At 47.7% G+C, this 21,338-nt stretch overlaps 1 protein-coding gene across 1 annotated transcript; it reads right to left on the bottom strand.

Moving 5' to 3' along the window:
- Nucleotides 1-6,311: 6,311 nt before the first annotated feature.
- Nucleotides 6,312-8,772, bottom strand: LOC123410702 (bidirectional sugar transporter SWEET15-like). Its single transcript, XM_045103640.1, has 5 exons — nucleotides 8,750-8,772; nucleotides 8,651-8,710; nucleotides 8,140-8,176; nucleotides 7,216-7,588; nucleotides 6,312-7,132 (listed from the first exon to the last, which is right to left on the bottom strand). Exons 2-5 carry the CDS (start codon nucleotides 8,703-8,705, stop codon nucleotides 6,656-6,658), a joined length of 942 nt encoding a protein of 313 aa, XP_044959575.1. The 5' UTR covers nucleotides 8,706-8,710; nucleotides 8,750-8,772; the 3' UTR covers nucleotides 6,312-6,655.
- Nucleotides 8,773-21,338: the final 12,566 nt, after the last annotated feature.

Consider the following 21,338-nt stretch of genomic DNA (forward strand, 5'->3'; position numbering starts at 1 on the left):
TAGCGTCACACATGATTTCAAAGGGCAAGTTCCAGTCAGGTGGTTGAACAATAGGTGCGGTTATCAAAGCCTTCTTAAGTATTTCGAAGGCTTCCTCACAATCCTCGTCAAAAACAAAAGGAACATCCTTCTGCAAGAGGTTGGTAAGAGGCCTAGAAATCTTAGAGAAGTCTTTAGTGAACCTTCTATAGAAACCAGCATGACCTAGGAAACTTCGTATACCTCTGATATCTGTGGGGCAAGGCATTTTCTCAATTGCATCAACCTTAGCCTTATCAACTTCAATGCCTCTTTCAGAGATTTTGTGTCCTAAGACGATACCTTCATTAACCATAAAGTGGCACTTCTCCCAATTCAAGACGAGGTTGGTTTCTTCGCATCTTTGTAAGACTCGATCAAGGTTGCTGAGGCAATCATCAAAGGAAGACCCATAAACGTATAAGTCATCCATGAAAACCTCAACAATCTTTTCACAAAAGTCAGAGAATATAGCCATCATACATCTTTGGAAGGTGGCAGGTGCATTACATAAGCCAAAATGCATACATATATAGGCAAAGGTGCCGAAAGGGTAGGTGAAAGTGGTTTTCTCTTGATCAGATTGTGCAACAGATATTTGAGAGAAACCTGAATAACCGTCTAGAAAGCAGAAGTGTGTGTGTTTTGATAGCCTTTCTAGCATTTGGTTGATGAACGGCAAAGGACAATGATCTTTCCTGGTTGCCTTGTTCAGTTTCCGAAAGTCTATCACCATTCTATAGCTGGTAATAATCCTTTGTGGGATTAGTTCATCCTTATCATTAGGAACGACGGTGATACCTCCCTTCTTAGGTACGCAATGTACTGGACTTACCCAATCACTATGAGCAACAGGATAAATGATTCATGCTTCCAGAAGCTTTAATATTTCTCTTCTAACGACCTCCTTCATCTTAGGATTTAATCTCCTGTGATGATCAGCAACTTGTTTAAAGTTAGGATCAGTTTTAATCTTGTGCTGACATAGAGTAGGACTAATACCCTGAAGATCATCAAGAGTATATCCAATAACAACGCGGTGCTTCCTCAGAGTTTTTAGTAACTTCTTCTCTTCGCGCTCTGAGAGGAGAGCACTAATAATGACAGGATATATCTCCTTCTCATCAAGATAGGCATACTTAAGAGTATCAGGAAACTGTTTAAGCTCGAACACAGGATCACCCTTCGGTGGGGGAGGATCCCCAAGCAGTTCAACATGCAAATTATTCTTGAGAATAGGATATTGTTCTAAGACAATTTTATCTATCTCATCTCTCTCCTCCATATGCATATCATTTTCATGCTCAAGCAGAGATTGCTCTAACGGATCCGTAGAAGGTACTACAATAGAGGCAAGAGCAATGATTTCATCCCTACCAGACGACTCTCTTTCATGGGGTTGTCTTCCAAACTTGGAGAAGTTAAATTCATGAGACACACCCTCGAAACTTACTGTGACAGTTTGCTTAATGCAATCAATGTGAGCATTGACAGTGTTGAGAAAGGGTCTACCAAATATGATGGGACAAAAGCTATCTTGTGTAGTACCACGGACGAGGAAATCAGTAGGATACTTCGTTTTACCACACAGGACTTCTACGTCTCTCACAATTCCCAGGGGGCAGATAGTGGCTCTATTAGCTAGCGTAATAGTGACATCAATGGGTTCTAACTCGGCAGGCGCAATCTCATCTTTGATTTCATCATATAGAGAACGGGGTATTGCACTAACACTAGCTCCCATATCACATAAACCATGGTAACAGTGTTCTCCTATCTTAACAGAAACAACGGGCAGGCCAACTACAGGTCCGTGTTTGTCTTTCGCGTGAGGTTTAGCAATTCTAGCGGAGTCCTCACAGAATTTGATAACAAGCCCGTCTATGTCTTCGGCTTAGAGATCTTTGATAATAGCAACACTAGGTTCAACTCTAATCTCCTCAGGGGGTGCAAGTGGTCTAATGTAACCCCTACGTATCACAGTTGGAGCTTTAGAATAATCCTTTATCCTAGAAGGGTATGGTGGTTTCTCAGTGTAAGCACAAGGAACAACAGGATCACTAAAAGCTATGATTTTCTCCTCAACTAGATTGGTTTTGGCTATGTTGCTTTCTACAGGAGGATGATATTTAAACCATTTCTGTTTGGGAAGATCAACATGAGCAGCAAAAGATTCACATAGAGAAGCTACTATCTCAGAGTCAAGTCCATACTTAGCGCTAAAATATCTAGAAGTGTTTGTCTCAACAAAAGATTTAACGCAATCAAACTGGAAATTCATACCTGACTCCTTACCATCCTCCAGCTCCCAATCTTCAGAGTTGCGTTTGATTCTCTCCAATAAATTCCACTTGTGATCAATATCCTTCTTCATAAAAGAACCGGCACAAGAAGTGTCAAGCATGGTACGATCTTCATGAGAAAGCCGAGCATAAAAGTTTTGAGTGATGATTTCTCTCGAGAGCTCATGATTGGGGCATGAATATAGCATTGATTTAAGCCTCCCCCAAGCTTGAGCTATGCTTTCCCTGTCACGAGGCCAAAAGTTATAAATAAAGTTTCGATCACGATGTACTAAATGCATAGGATAGAACTTTTGATGAAATTCCAATTTCAACCGATTGTAGCCCCATTATCCAGCATCATCACATAGCCTATACCATGTCAACGCCTTATCCTTCAAAGATAAAGGAAAGACTTTCTTCTTTACCTCATCCTCGGGCAAACCTGCAAGCTTAAATAAACCACAAACTTCATATACATAGATTACATGAAAGTCTGGATGTGAAGATCCATCTCCTGTGAAAGGATTAGCCAGCAGTTTCTCAAGCATACCCATAGGAATTTCATAAAAGATATTTTCAGTGGGTACCTCAGGTTGAGGAGCAACTCCTCATGCTTCCATTTGTGGTGAAGATACCCCAAACAAACTCCTCAAAGAAACAGTTTCCATAGTGACAAGTGACAATAAATTTCAGCACAGTATATAAATGTTTCCTTACCAATTTCCAGATACCAAAGGCGCTTCACTCCCCGGCAACGGCGCCAGAAAAGAGTCTTGATGACCCACAAGTATAGGGGATCAATCGTAGTCCTTTAGATAAGTAAGAGTGTCGAACCCAACGAGGAGCAGAAGGCTCTGATAAACGGATTTCAGCAAGGTAATAACTGCAAGCACTGAAAGTAGCGGTAACAAGTGATTGTGTAGCAAGGTGAAACGTAGCGAGCGAAAAGTAACAAGTAACAAGTAGTAGCAATGGTGCAACAAGTGGCCCAATCCCTTTTGCAGCAAGGGACAAGTCTGAACAAAGTCTTATAGAAGGAAAGACGCTACCGAGGACACACGTGAATTTATGTCATGCTAGTGTCATCATGTTCATATGATTCGCGTTCATTACTTTGATAGTTTGATATGTGGGTGGACCGGTGCTTGGGTACTGCCCTTACTTGGACAAGCATCCCACTTATGATTAACCTCTCTCGCAAGCATCCGCAACTACAAAAGAAGAATTAAGACAAAGTCTAACCATAGCATTAAACTAGTGGATCCAAATCAGCCCCTCGCGAAGCAACGCATAGACTGGGGTTTAAGCTTCTGTCACTCCAGCAACCCATCATCTACTTACTACTTCCCAATGCCTTCCTCTAGGCCCAAATATGGTGAAGTGTTCTGTAGTCGACGTTCACATAACACCACTAGAGGAAAAACAACATACAGCATATCAAAATACCGAACGAATATCAAACTCACATGACTTTTATTAACATGACTTATCCCATGTCCTCAGGAACAAAAGTAACTACTCACAAGACATAATCATAATCATGATCAGACGTGTAATGAATAGCATCAAGGATCTGAACATAAACTCTTCCACCAAGTAATCCAACTAGCATCAACTACAAAGAGTAATCAACACTACTAGCAACCTTACAAGTACCAATCGGAGTTGCGAGACGAAGATTGGTTACAAGAGATGAACTAGGGATTGGAGAGGAGATGATGCTGATGAAGATGTTGATGAAGATGCCTCCCCTCCGACGAGAGGAGTGTTGGTGCTGACGATGGCGACGATTTCCCCCTCCGGGGGGGAAGTTTTCCCGGCAGGATCGTCCTGCCGGAGCTCTAGATTGGATCTGCTCAAGTTCCGCCTCGTGGCGGCGGCGAAACCACGAAAAAGCTCCCTCTTGAATTTTTTTTTCAGACCAGGACGCTTCATATAGCAAAAGAGGGGGGCTAGTGGGCCTTCAGGCCGCCCACAAGCCTGCCCTGCGCCACCAGGGGGGTGGTGGCGGTGGGCAAGCTTGTGGAGCCCTGGTGTTCCCCCTCCGGTAGTTATTTCGCCCAGTATTTTTAATATAATCCAGAAAAAATCCATGTAAATTTTCAGGGCATTTGGAGATGTGCAAAATAGTGGACTAGGATTTGCTCCTTTTCGAGTTCAGAATTCCAGCTGCCTGAATTCTTCCTCTTCAAATAATCCTTGCAAAATAAGAGAGAAAAGGCATAAATATGGTACCACAAGTAATATAACAGCCCAAAAAGCAATAAATATCAACATGAAAGCATGATGCAAAATGGACATATCACCCCACAAAACTCATACATAAACTTGTTTGTTGTAACAGTTGACTACAAAATAACATGAATCGGCAGACATGGCATGCCATGTCGAAATGTGGCACGCGTCATGCTCTGTCCATTTTACAAATAAAAACCTGAAAGATGGATTATTAGCGCGTAGTGGTCCTCTGTCGAGTGTGCAAATATAAATATTTCAAGAGGATCCCCATATTATCACAAATTCGTCAAACGGACTCGCTAACCCTCCCGTAACCCTTGCCTTTTCTTCTCCATGGGTCTCTCCTCGAGCTCTCCGGGGCAATTGACAGCGCGCCTGTTTGAACCTGTCAGAGGCGAGGGAAGCGGTATGTTGCCGGTCATACGGGTTGCGGCCGAGTTCCCGTCGACGTATGGTATGTGCCGATTCCCCATTTCCTCACCCCCTTGCTGCGGCGTTTCTTGCCCCAGTTTTTGTTAGGTTTTGTTGGCAGCGACGATCATCCGTTTTGTTGCACGGATTCAATGATTGGGGACATTTTTTAGGAAGGGATTGAGGGGTTGGTGATCATATGGGTTAACCAACACGTGAACATATGAGGGAATTTAGGGCAGCGTGAAGAACGCCTGACTGTTGGGCAAAGTAGATTGATATTGGACAGTTCAATGTGTGGCTATCATACGGACACTGCTGCTGTGAATTTAGTATTCCTATATGAAAAGTACGAATTTTTGAAGGAAATTGTAAACTTTCAGTGAATTGTGATTGAAATTTACTGAATTTGATAGTGATTTTGTCTGAATTTTATGTGCAGTACTATAGATTTATTTGTACATGGAAGTGTAGTGTGTAGTATTGATATTTTAGTTGAACACATGTTTTGGATTCTGTGTACGACAGGGGAATTTATGCAAAAATCCAGATGCGACCCTTTGCGATATGGCAGCCGATGTGTCACACACGGAGCTATTTTGTAGTCAATTGTTACAACAAACAAGTTTATGTATGAGTTTTGTGAAGTTTTTAAGTTTGTGTATGAATTTGTTAATTTCAAGAAAGCTGTTGTATCACGGGTGTAATTAACTCTAATATTAATAGTGACTGAACTGAAGAAGCAAAGTCATGTCTCCTACGGGGCCCCTCAAACGTGAATTATGTGCTGAATCACCGTTGTCACGTGGTCTAACTCCTCATAAGGCCGTGTTCGGTTGCATGATAAATGAACGGGATTTACAGATATTGACAGGGATTAAATCTCATCTAAGTCAAATTCCCCTTCAGTCTACTTTAATCCATCTTAATCCATCTCGTGAGTGGTTTAACCGAACAAGGCCTAAGTCGTCAATCGCTTACCATAGCCGCTAGCTAGCTGAACAGCTTCTTCTTTCGGGGCAAAGAGCCAAAGATACCATTAAACCGTGGAAGATAACTGAATCCTCACGCACAGCCTCTCGTGCTTGCTTCCTTCGAATTCCTAAGCCAGCACGCTAGCTGTGCGGTTAGAGGAACGTAAGGCTGACGATCCAGGCCATGACGACTCACACATTTTTCACCACCATATCTTCCTCCTAAGTCCTTACTATGAAATACATCCTTCTCTCCAAGGTTTTTACACGAATCACATCAGCTCTTTCACAGTAGCTACTACCGTTACTGTTCCGAATAATAATAAATGGGCCCCAAATTTATTTATGCGACTGCATGCACGGATCGACAATGACAGGAAACAAATTAAAAGAAAGCCAATGCATGTGACAGGCTGATAAAATGTTTGATAATGGTACAAAGCTGCTGTAGCATGCATCTCACTCTCTCAGTCTCACTCACTCACACTGCCTCTCACCGCTGGCATCCCTTCACACATGGACATGGCATGCAGACGGTCGGGCTAGCTAAGCTGGATCTCTGCATGCGCAGCCGGCCATGCCATGCGCGGACCCGATGCAGCCACACAGTGCCCAGCCACGTACGTACGTACGCGGCCACGCCGGAAGGAAGGCCCGCATGCGTGCTGTGCGTGCCCACTTATCGCCGGCTTACTTGAATTAATAACGGGGCTGGATGATAAACCTAATCTACGCCTGGACGACAATGGCGACGTCGGGCTTGATGATCGCCGGCTGCTCCGGCCTGAGCATGTTGTGGTCGTCGCGGATCACGTCCTCGTCGGCCGCTGCGGCGGCTTCCTCGTCGACGGCCCCCGCCGCCGGCAGCACGTCGATTATTGGGTGCACCTCGGCGCCGCAGCTGATCCTCCCCTCGGTCGGCGCGCCGCCCTGCGGCTTGGCGCCGCCGGCGCCCACCTCCTTGACGTGCTCCGGCAGCTTCATCTCCTCGTGCACCAGCACCACGGTGGCGGGCTTCTTGTTCCGGTACGCCATGTAGAGCGCCATCTGCGCGATGCCGAAGACGAAGCCCAGCACGTTGGGCACCGCCACGAAGATGTCCTTCTTGAGCGCGCCGTACGCGAACCAGACGACCGCGCTGAGAACCAGGAAGAAGGACAGCGAGAAGGGCATGAACTCCACGCTCTTGGTCCGGATCACAAGCCTCTGCACCAACAACATGAATCAATCAATATCTCCAATCCACAAACCTTAAACAGATCTAACTATAAGACTAGATCGGTCCTTACGATGATGCTCAGGGGAGCGGCGAAGACGCCGAGCGCGACGGCGACGCAGATCCAGCCGACGACCTGGACGCGGAGGGTGCCGGCCGAGGCGAGCATGGTGACGAGGGCGATGATGCCGAAGAGCCCGACGTCGAGGCCGATGAAGAGCTTCGCGGTGAGGAACCTGGCGCTCTTGGGGGCGTAGACCAGGTACATGGCGATGTAGAGGGTCTCGATGACGCAGCCGACGCCATTGATGGTGAGGAGGAGCTCGGAGCCGGACTTGAGGAATGCGTAGTACATCCACAGCAAGCAGCTGAAGAGCGTCACGAGGTAGGGCGTCGACTGGAACCCCTCCGTCGACTTCTTGCGGTACACGCGATAGAACGTCGGACTGCAAGCACGCATGAGAGATTCATCCATCAGAGCTGATAGTTAATGACCATGCATCAACCAACATGCTACTATAAGAATTGTTTTTACTTGCACCAACCTAGATTAAGTAAGTAATCATTGACGTAACCAGGGGAGCTAAACTAACTAACAACCGAGATATGTGTGAAGTACACTGCACTGCACCGCACCGCACCTACCTAACAGTGACTTTCATCACTTTTTACTCTACTGGTAATATAAGTATATAGTAAATAATGTAGCAATATTCAGCGGTATGTTGTCTCCAGGTATAAGCGAAAAATCTGGAACAGTGTAGATGACAGTGACCGTTTCCGTCAGTCATGTATTCATGGACATGTGTCATGTGTGTTGTACGACGTACCGTGGTCCTTTCTTTTTCCTAGTTATTATTAAATATATTTTTAGTCTGAATATATACAAAGACACACACATGACATGGGACATGCATGGATCTACACAGATGTATGCAGGGCTGTGGTATTTTCTGAAGACCGAACAGTGAAGTACAGTAAAGTTAAGGGTGCTTACAGTGGTGAAAGGAAGACCATGAGTGAGATGATGTTGCCTGCAAAACCAAGAACGGAGATGATGATAAGTTATGTGAACCAACGCACGAAAAACGGAGAAAAAAAAAAGGAGGGTGGATGCCGGCTGGTGATAAAAAGGAAAGAAGGAAAAAAAAAAGGGAAAGAAAATCAGTTGTGTGTACGTTTGTTTGTCTCCGTGAACGTACACACAGCAAGCATGCTGGTTCCCTTTCTTTGTTGGGATGTAACCACTTGATTAGAGCGTAAAAGCTTGGTTTGGCCGTTCCATTTATTCGGAACAGAAACGGTGGCTTAGCTCAACGAAAGGGATTGAAGAAGGCGCACAAAGATCAGATCATTGATCCAACCCGTGTAAGCAAGCAAGCCGGAACCAGTGATGGATCATCCTTCCAAAAAGGACAGAAGAAGCAGAAGCACTTGCACATATATAGAATGTAGGATACGGATCCATGGATGGATGGATCATGGATGAATGTGTGTAGTGTATGTACCTAGGATGCCAAAGGTGAAGGCCCAGGTGTGCTGCTCCATGTTGAGGAAAGCCATGGTACCAGCTTCTCGATCCCCAAGCAAGCACACAAACAAGGTACTGATAGTAGTAGTAGATTTGCTACCCCTTCTCCTCTTTGCTCGGTGGGATAGATAGATAGATAGATAGGCCGAGGAGAGGGAGGGAGCTGTGGAAGCTCAGCTGCGTCGGGCTCTTGGAGATCCTCGACTGCGGCAGACCCCGTATATATAGCAGAGATGGCGAGGGCTAGGGCGAGAAGGGTTGCGGTTGCGGTTGCGTGGCCCGCCTAGCCGGGGTCGACCGGTCCATGATTGCGTGGCTACGTGTAACGACCGAGCGGCCCAGCGCGCGTACGTACGCTCCCTGCAGCTGGCCAGCGCCTGGCGCGCGGTGCGGTCGAGCTTGCCCCCGGCTCATACACACATACACATTCTCTCACGCCAAGAAACCAAGCTGGCCTCGGCCAATTAATGGTGCGTAACGCCCCGTGACATGCCAGACGCCAACCCCTGGGACGCACTGACTTCCGGCGCACGGCTCGCGAGCGAGCGTTTCCTGGCCGTCTGCTCGTAACATTCCCCCACTACCCAGCTGTTCGCCGCGCTCACGTACGCACCACGGCCGCCTACGCTACTCCTCCTCATTGTCGTCGTCGTCGTCGCCTTTTCTTCTCTCCCTTTGTAACGGCCGGCCCATGATGCACCGCAGCCAGAGCCTCGCGTCGATGGATGGATGCATCGACCGATCTTTTGCTTTTCAGCTGCGGCGGCGGGGGGGAGGGAAAGGCGGAGGCGAAGGCGAAGGCGGGAACGCGTTCGGCGTGGCGGCCAGTTGCGCGGTGCATGCGAGCGCAAAGAACGTGTCCGGGTTTGGGAGCGCAATAGGTAAGGCGTGATTGCGAGTGTGTGATGTAGCTGGCTGCGTGCCGCACCGGGCTCCCGGGTGATCGGGGCCCGATCTTAATTTCCCCTAGACCACACGTTAACACCACCGCTAATTATGTTCGGCGAAACAATTGGCGGTGCTAATCGGGAGTATCATCATGATGCGTAAATAAACCAGCCACCCAACCGGTTATTGTGTCACGCGTCTCTCCTGTTCCCACACACCTCTCTCTGGGTCGGTCTCTCTTTCTCTCCTCGATCGGCAATCATTGGACGTACGTACGGCGAGGTCAATTCGTGTCTCCTGTGCTGGACTAGATTGAACGTCTTTTGACGGAATCGAACACCAACTACTCGACGGTAGCTCTCGTTCCACGTACTGCTAGTAGAGTTCGGGTTTTTTTAGTGTGTGTGTGCGCGCGCGCGCGCAGGAAACGCCGGGTTCAGACTGCTTCAAAGTTCCATTTCAATTCAAAGCACATATACTAGGCTGACATACCGAGTTTCTCGAAACAACTAAACTGTTTGTCCGATGCAGTATTGCATGTAGTAGAATTTTGTTGACAATTTTAATGAATGATGAATCGATTTACAAGAGAGAGAGAGAGAGAGAAGTCTCTCTGGATCTCGAATCACCTCTCGATGGGAAGGTGCGGACGGGGACATGAAGCATGGCTACACCCACCAGGGGTCAAATCAGGATGCTCAATCTTACAAACATGAGTCGGTTTCAATTGGCGATTATTAATTACATTTGTGAGTTTATTCCTGCTGCGTGTCAATTCTAGATTGTGATTTATCAAGGAGTAATCTTAATTGAAATTGCCAAAATCCTACTTGTATTCTGCAATGACACAACTAAAAGATAGCGATGGGCTAAGATAGCAGGTGAAAACATGTCTTGAAATCTTCGTAATTCTCATGTTCCCGATATGTTTGTTTAATAAGAATATGTTTTGAAGATATTGCTTTTGGAGGCCTGAGCTCCATGAAGGCCTTCAAATGCAAAATTCAAAATAAATGAAATTCATATAATTACATTATTATTATTTAAAAAAAACAAAGACATAGATGAAGGCATAATGGACAAATGTGTAAATTTTTAGGTCGAAATACGTTAAAATGAAGGCTGATAAATTGGAGGTTGTTTAACACATGATACTACTCATTCTCTCTCACCATGATTTTGTCTTTTCCTACAGTCTGCAATTCAACGTGTTTCATCTTGAAATTTTACACACATACGTCTCACATTCTTGTTTAGTTGTATATTTTTTTATCAAAAAATCGCCAAAACGTCATTCTCTATGTTTTGCAAGGCTATATGAGAGACATTTCCCCTGAAAAAATACAAGCTAATTTTAAAGGGTCAACGGTAGTACGAAGCACCTATACATAATAAAAATTACATCAATGTCCCGCACTAGAAAAATCACATCAAGGTCCTTGAGCCACCACACGACCACCACCACTATCAGCGTTGTCCACGTAAAACTGAAGGACTAGAATCTCAAAGCCGTAATCGTCACCCATTGAATCCTTCAAATGTTTTGAATCACCTATCACCAAATCTCGCGGTCTATGTTGATGATGTGGAGCAAAGGTGTGGGACGGTGAGTGTTCGGACGCGAGAAAGGGCAGGGGAAGGTGGGAGGAGGAGGAGGAAGGGTTTGTCGAATTTGATGCAATTTATGATGGGGTAGTCCTATCGAGCGGACGCGCCGGGACGACATTTTAGAATTGTAGAATGTAGAATTGTAGACATATTTTAACGTGTTGTAGTTCGTGTTGAAATATTTAAAGCGTCTTGGTAAAAATTTAAAAACCCGCCGAGACCGCCAATGGGATGGACGGATGCCCATGATACTACTGTCGCAACCGCAACTGTTGCCCCCCGTACCGCCGTAGGTCTGGCTGCTAATACGTGTCTGGTTGCATCAGCGCTGCGCAACCGCGGCACCCGCGCGCGTCTGCCCACGCCCGTGTGTCTGCCCACCCGCCCGCTGCGTGCGTGCCTAACAAAGCCCCCGCAACGCGGTCACGTGACACATGCAGCCGCGCATCCCCGGCGGCTCCGTGTCCACCTCCCCGCGATGCCCGCGCGCGCGCCACCGTTCCTCCCCCTCCGCCGCGCCTCCCGGACTACGTCGCCGCTTCGCTTCGCTTCACCCCTCGTTGGCTGTCGTGCGTGGAGGCCAGCGTGCGGTGTCTGTCGTGGTCGGAAACTCGGAATTGCTTGCAGGCTTTCTCGCCGCCTTTCCGGCCGGAATCGGGAGCGGCAAGCCTGGAGGCTGCTTTTGCGGTATAAACCAAGCTCCCACACAAGCCAAATCGTCATTGGCCCGGGCGTTCAAGGAACCAAAAGGCTTCCCCGAGGCCCGTTTCCGGTCGAGTTCGCCACCTCGCTTCCCCGCCGCCGCCGCCAACGGTTCCGTTCGGGTTGGTTTGTTTCCAAAGCGAGCCCTGCCGTGCTGCGAGCCAGCTATACCCACGTACGTGCATACATACATACATACATGCACGCTGGCCGTCGCTTTTTTTCTAGAAACGGAAGAGGTTGCGACGGTCGAACCGCTCTCCGCTCGCTCGTGTGTGGTGCGTGCGGGCGAGGATGTCATGCGCCGCACGGCCGTTCCCCCAATGATGAGGAGCTAATTATGGTTCGGAGGCGGGACGCGCCTCGCCCGGCTCGGCTCGGCTCGGCTACGATCGCAAACGGTGCGATCGAGCGTGGCCACTAGTCCCGGACGCGCGCGCATGGCCACTAATCCTTTGGCAGTGCGCCAGAATTATTGTTGCCGCTGATTTAATGGCCGATCCGCCCGTGCATGCATCGTCATCAGCTACCCGGCGGTGGCGGTGGCGGCAAGAACGCATGCACGGTCTACACGATTGGTTTCCGGCTGTCTATCGGATCGTTTTCGTTGTTATCGTCGTCGACCATACATGGTATCGGTAAACGCGGATTTGTCAGGTCTTCAGTTCGCCCACGTTTCGGCTCATGATGCTTGCGCGTCTTGCATACAATACACCCACGTTTCAGTTCATGATGCTGGCATTGATTGTTGCATGCCGGCTACGAGTAGGTTTTACCTTTTCGTTTCTCCGCTTTCTTTCTCCCTTTCTCTTTTGCAAAAACGATTTCCCTTCGTTTTGGTTAGCGGTGCTGTGATGTAATCCGTGTGGGGTGGCTTGGGTAAAGGTGGAAGAAATATCTGGGCCCCGGAGAGACGGACCACGTTAGGCTGCGCGCTCCCATCAGGTCTGTCCCGCTGCGGCGACACCGGGCGTGTGATGACTCACCACAAGGACGCGCGGCGTCGTATCCCGACTCAACCGTTCATACTTCTCCGTTCCCTTAGAGCAAGTCTAATACACCCCTCAAACCCTCAAATTCTTAAAAATAACCTTTTTTTACAGTTTTCGTCAAAAAAACGACGTAGACTAGAACCCTTAAACCCTTAAACCCGTAAAAAAAATTAGAGGTCCAACCCCCAAACGCCATCGCAGCCTGTAGAAGTGAGGGTTGGGGGGAGTTTCTCCCCCCAACCTGCACTCCTCTTCCTCTCCAGCGCGGGAGGGAAGTTTCAGCTCCTTCCCTCCCTCCGCAGCGCCGCCGCCGCTCCGCTCCGCCGCCCCTCCCTCGATCCGCCGCCGCCGCCCCGCCCTCCGCCGCCTGCGCCCCGCCCCGGCCGCCCTCCGCCGCCGCCGCCCCGCCCTCCGCCGCCTGCCCCGTCCGCATCGCCCGGCCGTCCCGCCGCCGCCCCGCCCCGGCCGCCCTCCGCCGCCGCCGCCACGCCCCGGCCGTCCCTCCGCCGCCACACCCAGGTCGTCCAGCCGCCGCCCCGCCCTCCGCAGCCCGTCCCCGCTGGCCCTCCGCAGCGCCTCCGCCCCGGCCGGCCCTCCAGCCCCGGCCTCCCCTCCGCCGCCGCCGGCCGGCCCTCCGCTCCGCCGCCCCGTGCCGGCCGGCCCTCCCAGTGCCGCCGCCCCGTCCCGGCCGGCCCTCCGCAGGTTCGCATTTTTGCTTTTTTCTTCATTTTTACATTTTTGCTTTTTTCTTCATTTTTACATTTTGGCACTCATATTGTAGATGGAGTTGAACAACGCCGACATGGACTCGTTGCCCGATGCGTCGGATTGGTCGTCATCCGACGATTCGGACATTGACGAGTTGTTGCAAGACGACGACGTTGAGATGATGAGCCTCCTCGTCGACGTGCAAGCGTTTGAAGACCGCGTGAAACTTATGGATCAGAGGAGAGGGTCGACGATGGGGCGACTCACCATCTACCGGAACCGTGCTCTCGGACACGAGCATTTGATGCAAGACTACTTCGCGAAGGTACCTGCATACCCTCCTCGTCTCTTTCGCAGAAGGTACCGAATGCGTCGTAGTTTGTTTGTGAAGATTGTCAACGATTGTGAGGCTGCCTCCTATTACTTTAAACGTCGTAAATCCGTCGCCGGTATCATGGGCTTTAGTGCATATCAAAAGATATCGGCGGCAATGCGGGTACTCGCTTATGGCATACCCGCGGATTATACCGACGAGTATCTTCGCATTGGGGAAGATACAACCACGGAGTCCGTCCGTAGGTTTGCCAAGTTGGTCATCCGTTTGTATGGTGAGAAGTATCTTCGGGCACCAAACGAGGAAGATACAAAGAGATTAATGAAAATGAATGAAAAAAGGGGATGGCCGGGGATGCTTGGTAGTCTTGATTGCATGCATTGGAGGTGGAAAAATTGCCCAAAGGCATGGCACGGAATGTATTGCGGTAAAAGCCGTGATGCTACCATTGTGCTTGAGGCCGTAGCATCGGAGGACACATGGATTTGGCATGCATTCTTTGGGTTGCCGGGAACACTCAATGATATCAATGTCCTCAATAGATCTCCATTGTTCAAAAGATTAATTTCTGGGGATGCTCCAGCTTGCAACTACAAAATCATGAACAATGAGTATTCAATGGGATACTATCTCACCGATGGCATCTATCCCGAATGGGCAACTCTTGTTAAGTCCATCAAGGAAAAAAATGGGGTGCCCTTAACAAGAAAAGAGGCTCATTTCACCAAGGCACAAGAGGCAGCCCGCAAAGATATTGAGAGAGCTTTTGGTGTTTTACAAGCAAGGTTTGCCATAGTTCGGGGTCCAGCTCGGTTTTGGGACAAAAAAACCTTGGTGAACATCATGAAATGTTGTGTGATTCTACACAACATGATCCTAGAGGATGAGAGAGGGTTAAACCTCCCTTGTTTCTATGACAATGTTGGTACGCGTGTGCAACCGGAAAGAAACCCTTCACGCATACACGCCTTTCTTCAAGCACATCGTGAGATTGAGGATGCAACCACTCATGGTCGTCTCCGGGATGATCTAGTAGAGCACCACTGGCAGTTGGATGGGCGGCGTATTGCTCCATGATGTATCTTTGTTTTACTTTTCTATGTCCTATTTGATTCGAACAATTGTTGTAATTTGCTCAAACATTGTTTTATGTTGTAATTTGCTCAAACATTGTTGTAATAATTTGAATGATTATTGTTTTATTCGGTGCTGTAATAATAACTAGAATGATATATGTTTTATGTCAAATGTGATTGAATTTGTGATATGTCATATGATGAAATGTGATGAAATGTGTGATATATGAAATGACAGTTTTAAGGGTTGGGGTTGGGGCAAAGAGTAGAACCCTCAAACCCAACCCTTATAACGGAATATTCCGTTATAAGGGTTGGGTTTGAGGGTTCTACTCTTTGCCCCTATTTTTCAACCCTTAAAAGTGTTAAAATGGGGCAATTCTCAACCCTTAAAACTGGTTTTACATTTAAGGATTTGAGGGTTCTACTAGAGATGCTCTTACAACAACAGACCCGTGATACAAGAGCTACCGCCAACTAAACCTAACTCAGATAGTTTAGATCCTTGTGATGAAATTCAGATCCTTGTGATGAAATAAGTTCATCAGAGTTTTTTATTAAACAAAGGCAAACTCTTTGTCTCGTCTCATTAATTAATGCTCGTGTCAATCGTAAAACATTGCGTTCACTTAGAGCATCCACAATCGAACCCCCAAACACTCTTTAAACGTTCAGGCATGCGCCCTGTCACTGTCCAGTCACGGAAATGCGACCAAGAGGAGCCTTTCAAACCGCCTGAAATGTCGGGCTGACCGGCACCCCATTTCCAGCTCAAATATGGGGGTGGATAAGGGGAGTCCAGACATGCCCGTCTGACCCGCACTAATCCGCATCGACCCCACATATATTTATCCTCATACGTTGGCCGAACCAAACCCTAACCACTTCACTCCAGTCCAATACACTCACATTCGCCACCCAGCCCACCTTCGGCGATCTCCGTCATTCTTCGACATGGCCTCGAGAGGATCCTACTTCGACCAGTCTGGATCCATCGGTTGGGGGATCGTCCCCTGTGGAGTGGAGGAGGTAATGGCGGTTCACATTGCACTCCGCCGCTCCCGCGAGAATAGAATCGGACGGTCCGTAAAATGGCCGGACTGCCACCGAAGGAGGAGAAGGAGGTGAGCAGCGGCGAGGACAGCTGCGGCGATGAGCAGATCCGGTTCGATCCGTACTGTGCAAAGACGGGAAGGGCGCGGAAAAGGACGAGGGCAGACGTGGATAATCTCCACGAGAGTTAAACATGTTAAATTTAAATAGTCCGATGGCAATGCTAGTAGTGATAGAGTAGCCAGACAACGTTTGTAATGCGTTGACGTAGTAATTACATGGGTTGTATAGATTTAGGATATAAAATTTGAGATGTTCAAATGTAGAATGCATTATTTAAATCGTGATCAGTCAATGTCCGAGCGCCGGATTTGGGGGGTCAGGGTGGAGATGCTCTTACCTCCAAGGTCCTCCCAGAGCTAGGATGTGTGTGTGCTCGAGCATCTGGCATGGCATTGTGTTAGAGGAAAAAAAAACTAGCACCCAGCGCGCATTGCAGAGCTATATGTTTCCAGTGTCCCTGCGCCGTCCATTTCCCGTTTCTCTGTCTTCCCCTCTCTGCCTAGCCTCTGTGGTGAACAAGGTCGGCCAAGGCTAGACATGGCATGCATGCGGTCCACACGGTGCCAGGATTCCAAGCAAGGCCCGATTTCCTGCGAAGCCTGCCCACTTTCCGTCACAGAGATATCTTTCCTCCATGTGAAGCTGCTGCCACTTCTGTGTAAGCTAGGAGGTGTCTACTAGCCAGGTGGCCAGTGTTGGCTTGGCCTCTCCCTCATCGATGCGTGAAGAAAGGGTACCTGTTCAATGCACTCTGAACCAATGATTCAGTCGGCATTTTTTCCTCTGTCTTGTCTATGATCCATGGTCACTCTCTTGGGGAAAAGATGACTGTAGGTGAGTGAGTGAGTGGGTAATGAGAGGTTACAGTGGCTAGGCCACACGTTGCAGCGCGCGCATGTGTCACGAGATGAAATGTACGTGTAATGGATGAACCGTCGGCGTCAGGGACAGAAAAAATCTGGCGAGAGCGTAGTACGTTTGGCAGCGGCTGCACGCTCACCGTTCGCTGCGTAAACAAGAGCACGGTCTCTGATTTATTTATGAAGCACCGAACGCTTTACACACTGATTTGCTGCAGCGATCCACGGACCGCCACGCGTGGCGCTCTGATTTAACCTCGCAACGAAGGGTGGTTTCATCGGTTTGAAAAAACTCTTCGCTTCGTCGCCGTACGCGCTAACAACATCTTTGGTACTACTAAATCATTCTCTTGGTGAACTGTTTACACCCGGAAAGCCGTGCGCAGATAAAGTACACCGTTGGACAGCCATGCCTTTACTTTTGGAGCCGGGTGATTAAGAATGGCAATGCGTACCCATTACCTACATACCCTACGCATAAAAACCTATGTACCCATAAAAAATCTATGTAAACTCAATTTATAATTTACACTATGTCAATAATTTATAAATTAAAAGTGTATGTCTATATGTTGTTATTTATGACTATATGATGTTGTTTTATAAGTATGTGTTGTAGTTATAATCTATCTTTGTAAACTACATGATACAATGCATTTTATAAATATAGGTTTTTCAAATTGATGTTTTGCAAATATGGGTAATTTTACCCGTGGATACCCGTCTACCCTGTCCGGTAATGGGTATGGAAAAAAATTGTACCCATTGACGGATATGGGTAAGGATAATGGGTAATATCAGACCGAGCGGGTAAGGGTATGAGGAGGCTCCACCCATACCATACCTTACGGGTGCCATCTCTATCGATGATACTGTGAATTTTTTAGTGGCGAGGTTATAATTTAGCTTCTGCTTGTCACTAGGATAAATTACGAGTTTTTGCAGCAGCGATTAACATTAAGTAAAATTTGGCAGATGAAGCATTCACTATCCATCACAAATTTTCCGCGGAATAAAAAACTAGTACAAGTTTGTACGTCACTTAACATTCATGAAAAACAATTATATAGGGATTTTGCCTCTTTGCAAAAAAAATAAAAATTACAGCATCTTTGATGCTCACGCGTAAATTTACTTCTGCATACGTCCACGCATAGAGGGGACTGTCCGCGAACATAGATGCGAGAAACGGTCATACAATGCTATTGGTGTTGGGGACCGTAATAAATTTAAATTTTTACTACGCCATACAATGGTCTATCTATGGAGAGACCAGCAACGAGCAAGAGGGAAGAGCATCTTCATATCTTTGAAGATCGCTAAGCGTAAGCGTTACTAGAACGTGGTTGATGGACTCGTACTCGCAGCGATTCAGATCGCGGTGTGATTTCGATCTACGTGCCGAATTACGGCACCTCCTCGTTCAACACACGTGCATCCCCGTGACGTCTCCAACACTTTGAACCAACAAGGAGGAAGGAGAGGTTGAGGGAGAGAGCTCTGGCAGCACGACGACGTGGTGGCGATGGAGCTACGTGGAACTCCGACAAGGCTTCGCTAAGCACCGCGGAGGACGAGGAAGGAGAGAGGTAGGGTTGCGCCGGAAGAGAGAGAGTTCGTGCCTCAAATCAGCCCCAATACCTCGGGTATTTATAGGAGGAGAGGGAGGAGGGTGCGCCACCTCTAGGGTTCCCACCCTAGGGGTAGCGGCAGCCCCATCTGGCGCGAGGAGGTGGCGGCCAGGGCAGGGAGAGGTGGGGTCGCGCGCCAGGTGGGCCTGGGCCCGCTCCTGCGCTAGGGTTGCCCCTTCCTCCCTTGCTGCGCCTTGGGCCTAGGTGGGAGGCGCACCAGCCCATCTGGGCTGGTTTCATTTCACCTTTTGGCCCATGCTAGTCTTTGGGGCTAGTGGCCCCTCCCGGTGAACCCCCGAAACTCTTTTAGTGGTCCCGGTACGTTACCGGTGACGCCCGAAACATTTCCGATGTCCAAAATCTCACTTCCTATATATAAATCTTTACCTCCGAACCATTTCGGAGCTCCTCGTGACGTCCGGGATCTCATCCGGGACTCCGAACAACCTTCGGTAACCACGTACACTATTTTCCTATGACCCCGAGTCATCGAACCTTAAGTGTGTAGACCCTACGGGTTCGGGAAGCATGCAGACATGACCGAGACACCTCTCCAGCCAATAACCAATAGCGGGGTCTGGATATCCATGTTGGCTCCCACACGTTCCACGATGATCTCATCGGATGAACCACGATGTCAAGGATTCAATCAATCATGTATGCAATTCCCTTTGTCTATCGGTATAATACATGCCCGAGATTCAATCATCGGTATCCCTATACCTTGTTCAATCTCGTTACTCGTTCCGTAGCACATCATCCCGTGACTAACTTCTTAGTCACATTGAGCTCACTATGATGTTGTTCTACTGAGTGGGCCCAAAGATACCTCTCCGTCACACGGAGTGACAAATCCCGATCTCTATTCGTACCAACTCAACACACACTTTCGGAGATACCCGTAGTGCATCTTTATAGTCACGCAGTTACATTGTGACGTTTGATACACCCAAAGCACTTCTACGGTATCCGGGAGTTGCACAATCTCACGGTACAAGGAAATGATACTTGACATTAGAAACGCTTTAGCAGACGAACAACACGATCTAGTGCTATGCTTAGGATTGGGTCTTGTCCGTCACATCATTCTCCTAATGGCGTGATCCCGTTATCAACGACATCCAATGTCCATGATCAGGAAACCATGATCATCTGTTGATCAACGAGCTAGCCAACTAGAGGCTTACTAGGGACATATTGTGATCTATATATTCACACATGTATTACTGTTTCCGGTTAATACAATTATAGCATGAACAATAGAGAATTATCGTGAATAAGGAAAAATAATAAGAACTACTTTATTATTGCCTCTAGAGCATATTTCCAACAGTCTCCCACTTGCACTAGAGTCAATAATCTAGTTACATTGTGATGAATCGAACACCCATAGCATTCTGGTGTTGATCATGTTTTGCTCGTGGAAGAGGTTTAGTCAACGGGTCTGCAATATTCAGATCCATATGTACTTTATAAATATCTATTTCTCCTTTCTGGACGTAGTCCTAGATGGAGTTGTAGCGGCGTTTGATGTGCTTGGTCTTCCTGTGAAATCTGGGCTCCTTGGCTATGGCAATAGCTCTAGTGTTGTCATAGAGGAGTGTCATCGGGCCTGATGCACTTGGAATCACTCCAAGGTCGGTGATGAACTACTCCCTCCTCGTCATGAGAGAGAGAGAGAGAGAGAGATCAAACGCATAGCTACTGGTACATACCCTCAGCCCCGAGGGTGAATTACTCCCTCCTCCTCATGGAGATCGCCGGGATGATGAAGATGGCCACCGGAGATGGATTCCCCCTCCGGCAGGGTGCCAGAACGGGCTCCTGATTGGTTTTTGGTGGCTACAGAGGCTTGCGGCGGCAGAACTCCCGATCTAGGTTTCTTTTTGGGGGTTTCTGTATTTATAGGAATTTATGGCGGTGGAATTACGTCAGTTGGGCCCACGAGGAGGTAACGAGCCTGCTAGGCCTTCCCCGGGGGGGGGGGGGGGGTAGGGTGCGCCTACCGGGCTCGTGGCTCTTCTGGCTTTCTTCCAAAGCTTCGGGGGTCTCTTTTGGTCCCAAAAAAATCAGCGCGAAAGTTTTATTCCATTTGGACTCCATTTGATATTCCTATCTGAAAAAGGTCAAAAACAAGGAAAAACAAAAAATGGCACTGGGCTCTAGGTCAATAGGTTAGTCCCAAAAATAATATAAAATAGCATATTAATGCTTATAAAACATCCAAAGTTGATAATATAATAGCATGGAACGATAAAAAATTATAGATACGTTGGAGACGTATCAAGCATCCCCATGCTTAATTCCTGCTCGTCCTCGAGTAGGTAAATGATAAAAACAGAATTTTTGATGTGAAATGCTACCTAACATATATTGTGGCATGAATATTCAGATCCATATGATTCAATACAAAAGTTTAATATTGACATAAGAACAATAATACTTCAAACATACTAACAAAGCAATCATGTCTTCTCAAAATAACATGGTCAAAGAAAGTTATCCCTACAATATCATATAGTCTGGCTATGCTCCATCTTCCCCACACAACGTATTTAAATCATGCACAACCCCGGTTTTAGTCAAGCAATTGTTTTCACACTTTTACTTTCTCAAACCTTTTCAACTTTCACGCAATACATGAGCGTGAGCCATGGATATAGCACTATGGGTGGAATAGAATATGGTGGAGGTTGTGAGGCAAAAAGGAGGAGATGGTCATATCGACTCGGTGTATCAACGGGCTATGG

The sequence above is a fragment of the Hordeum vulgare genome, chromosome 7H (genome assembly GCF_904849725.1).
Source record: "Hordeum vulgare subsp. vulgare chromosome 7H, MorexV3_pseudomolecules_assembly, whole genome shotgun sequence".
Taxonomy (NCBI): Eukaryota; Viridiplantae; Streptophyta; class Magnoliopsida; order Poales; family Poaceae; genus Hordeum; species Hordeum vulgare.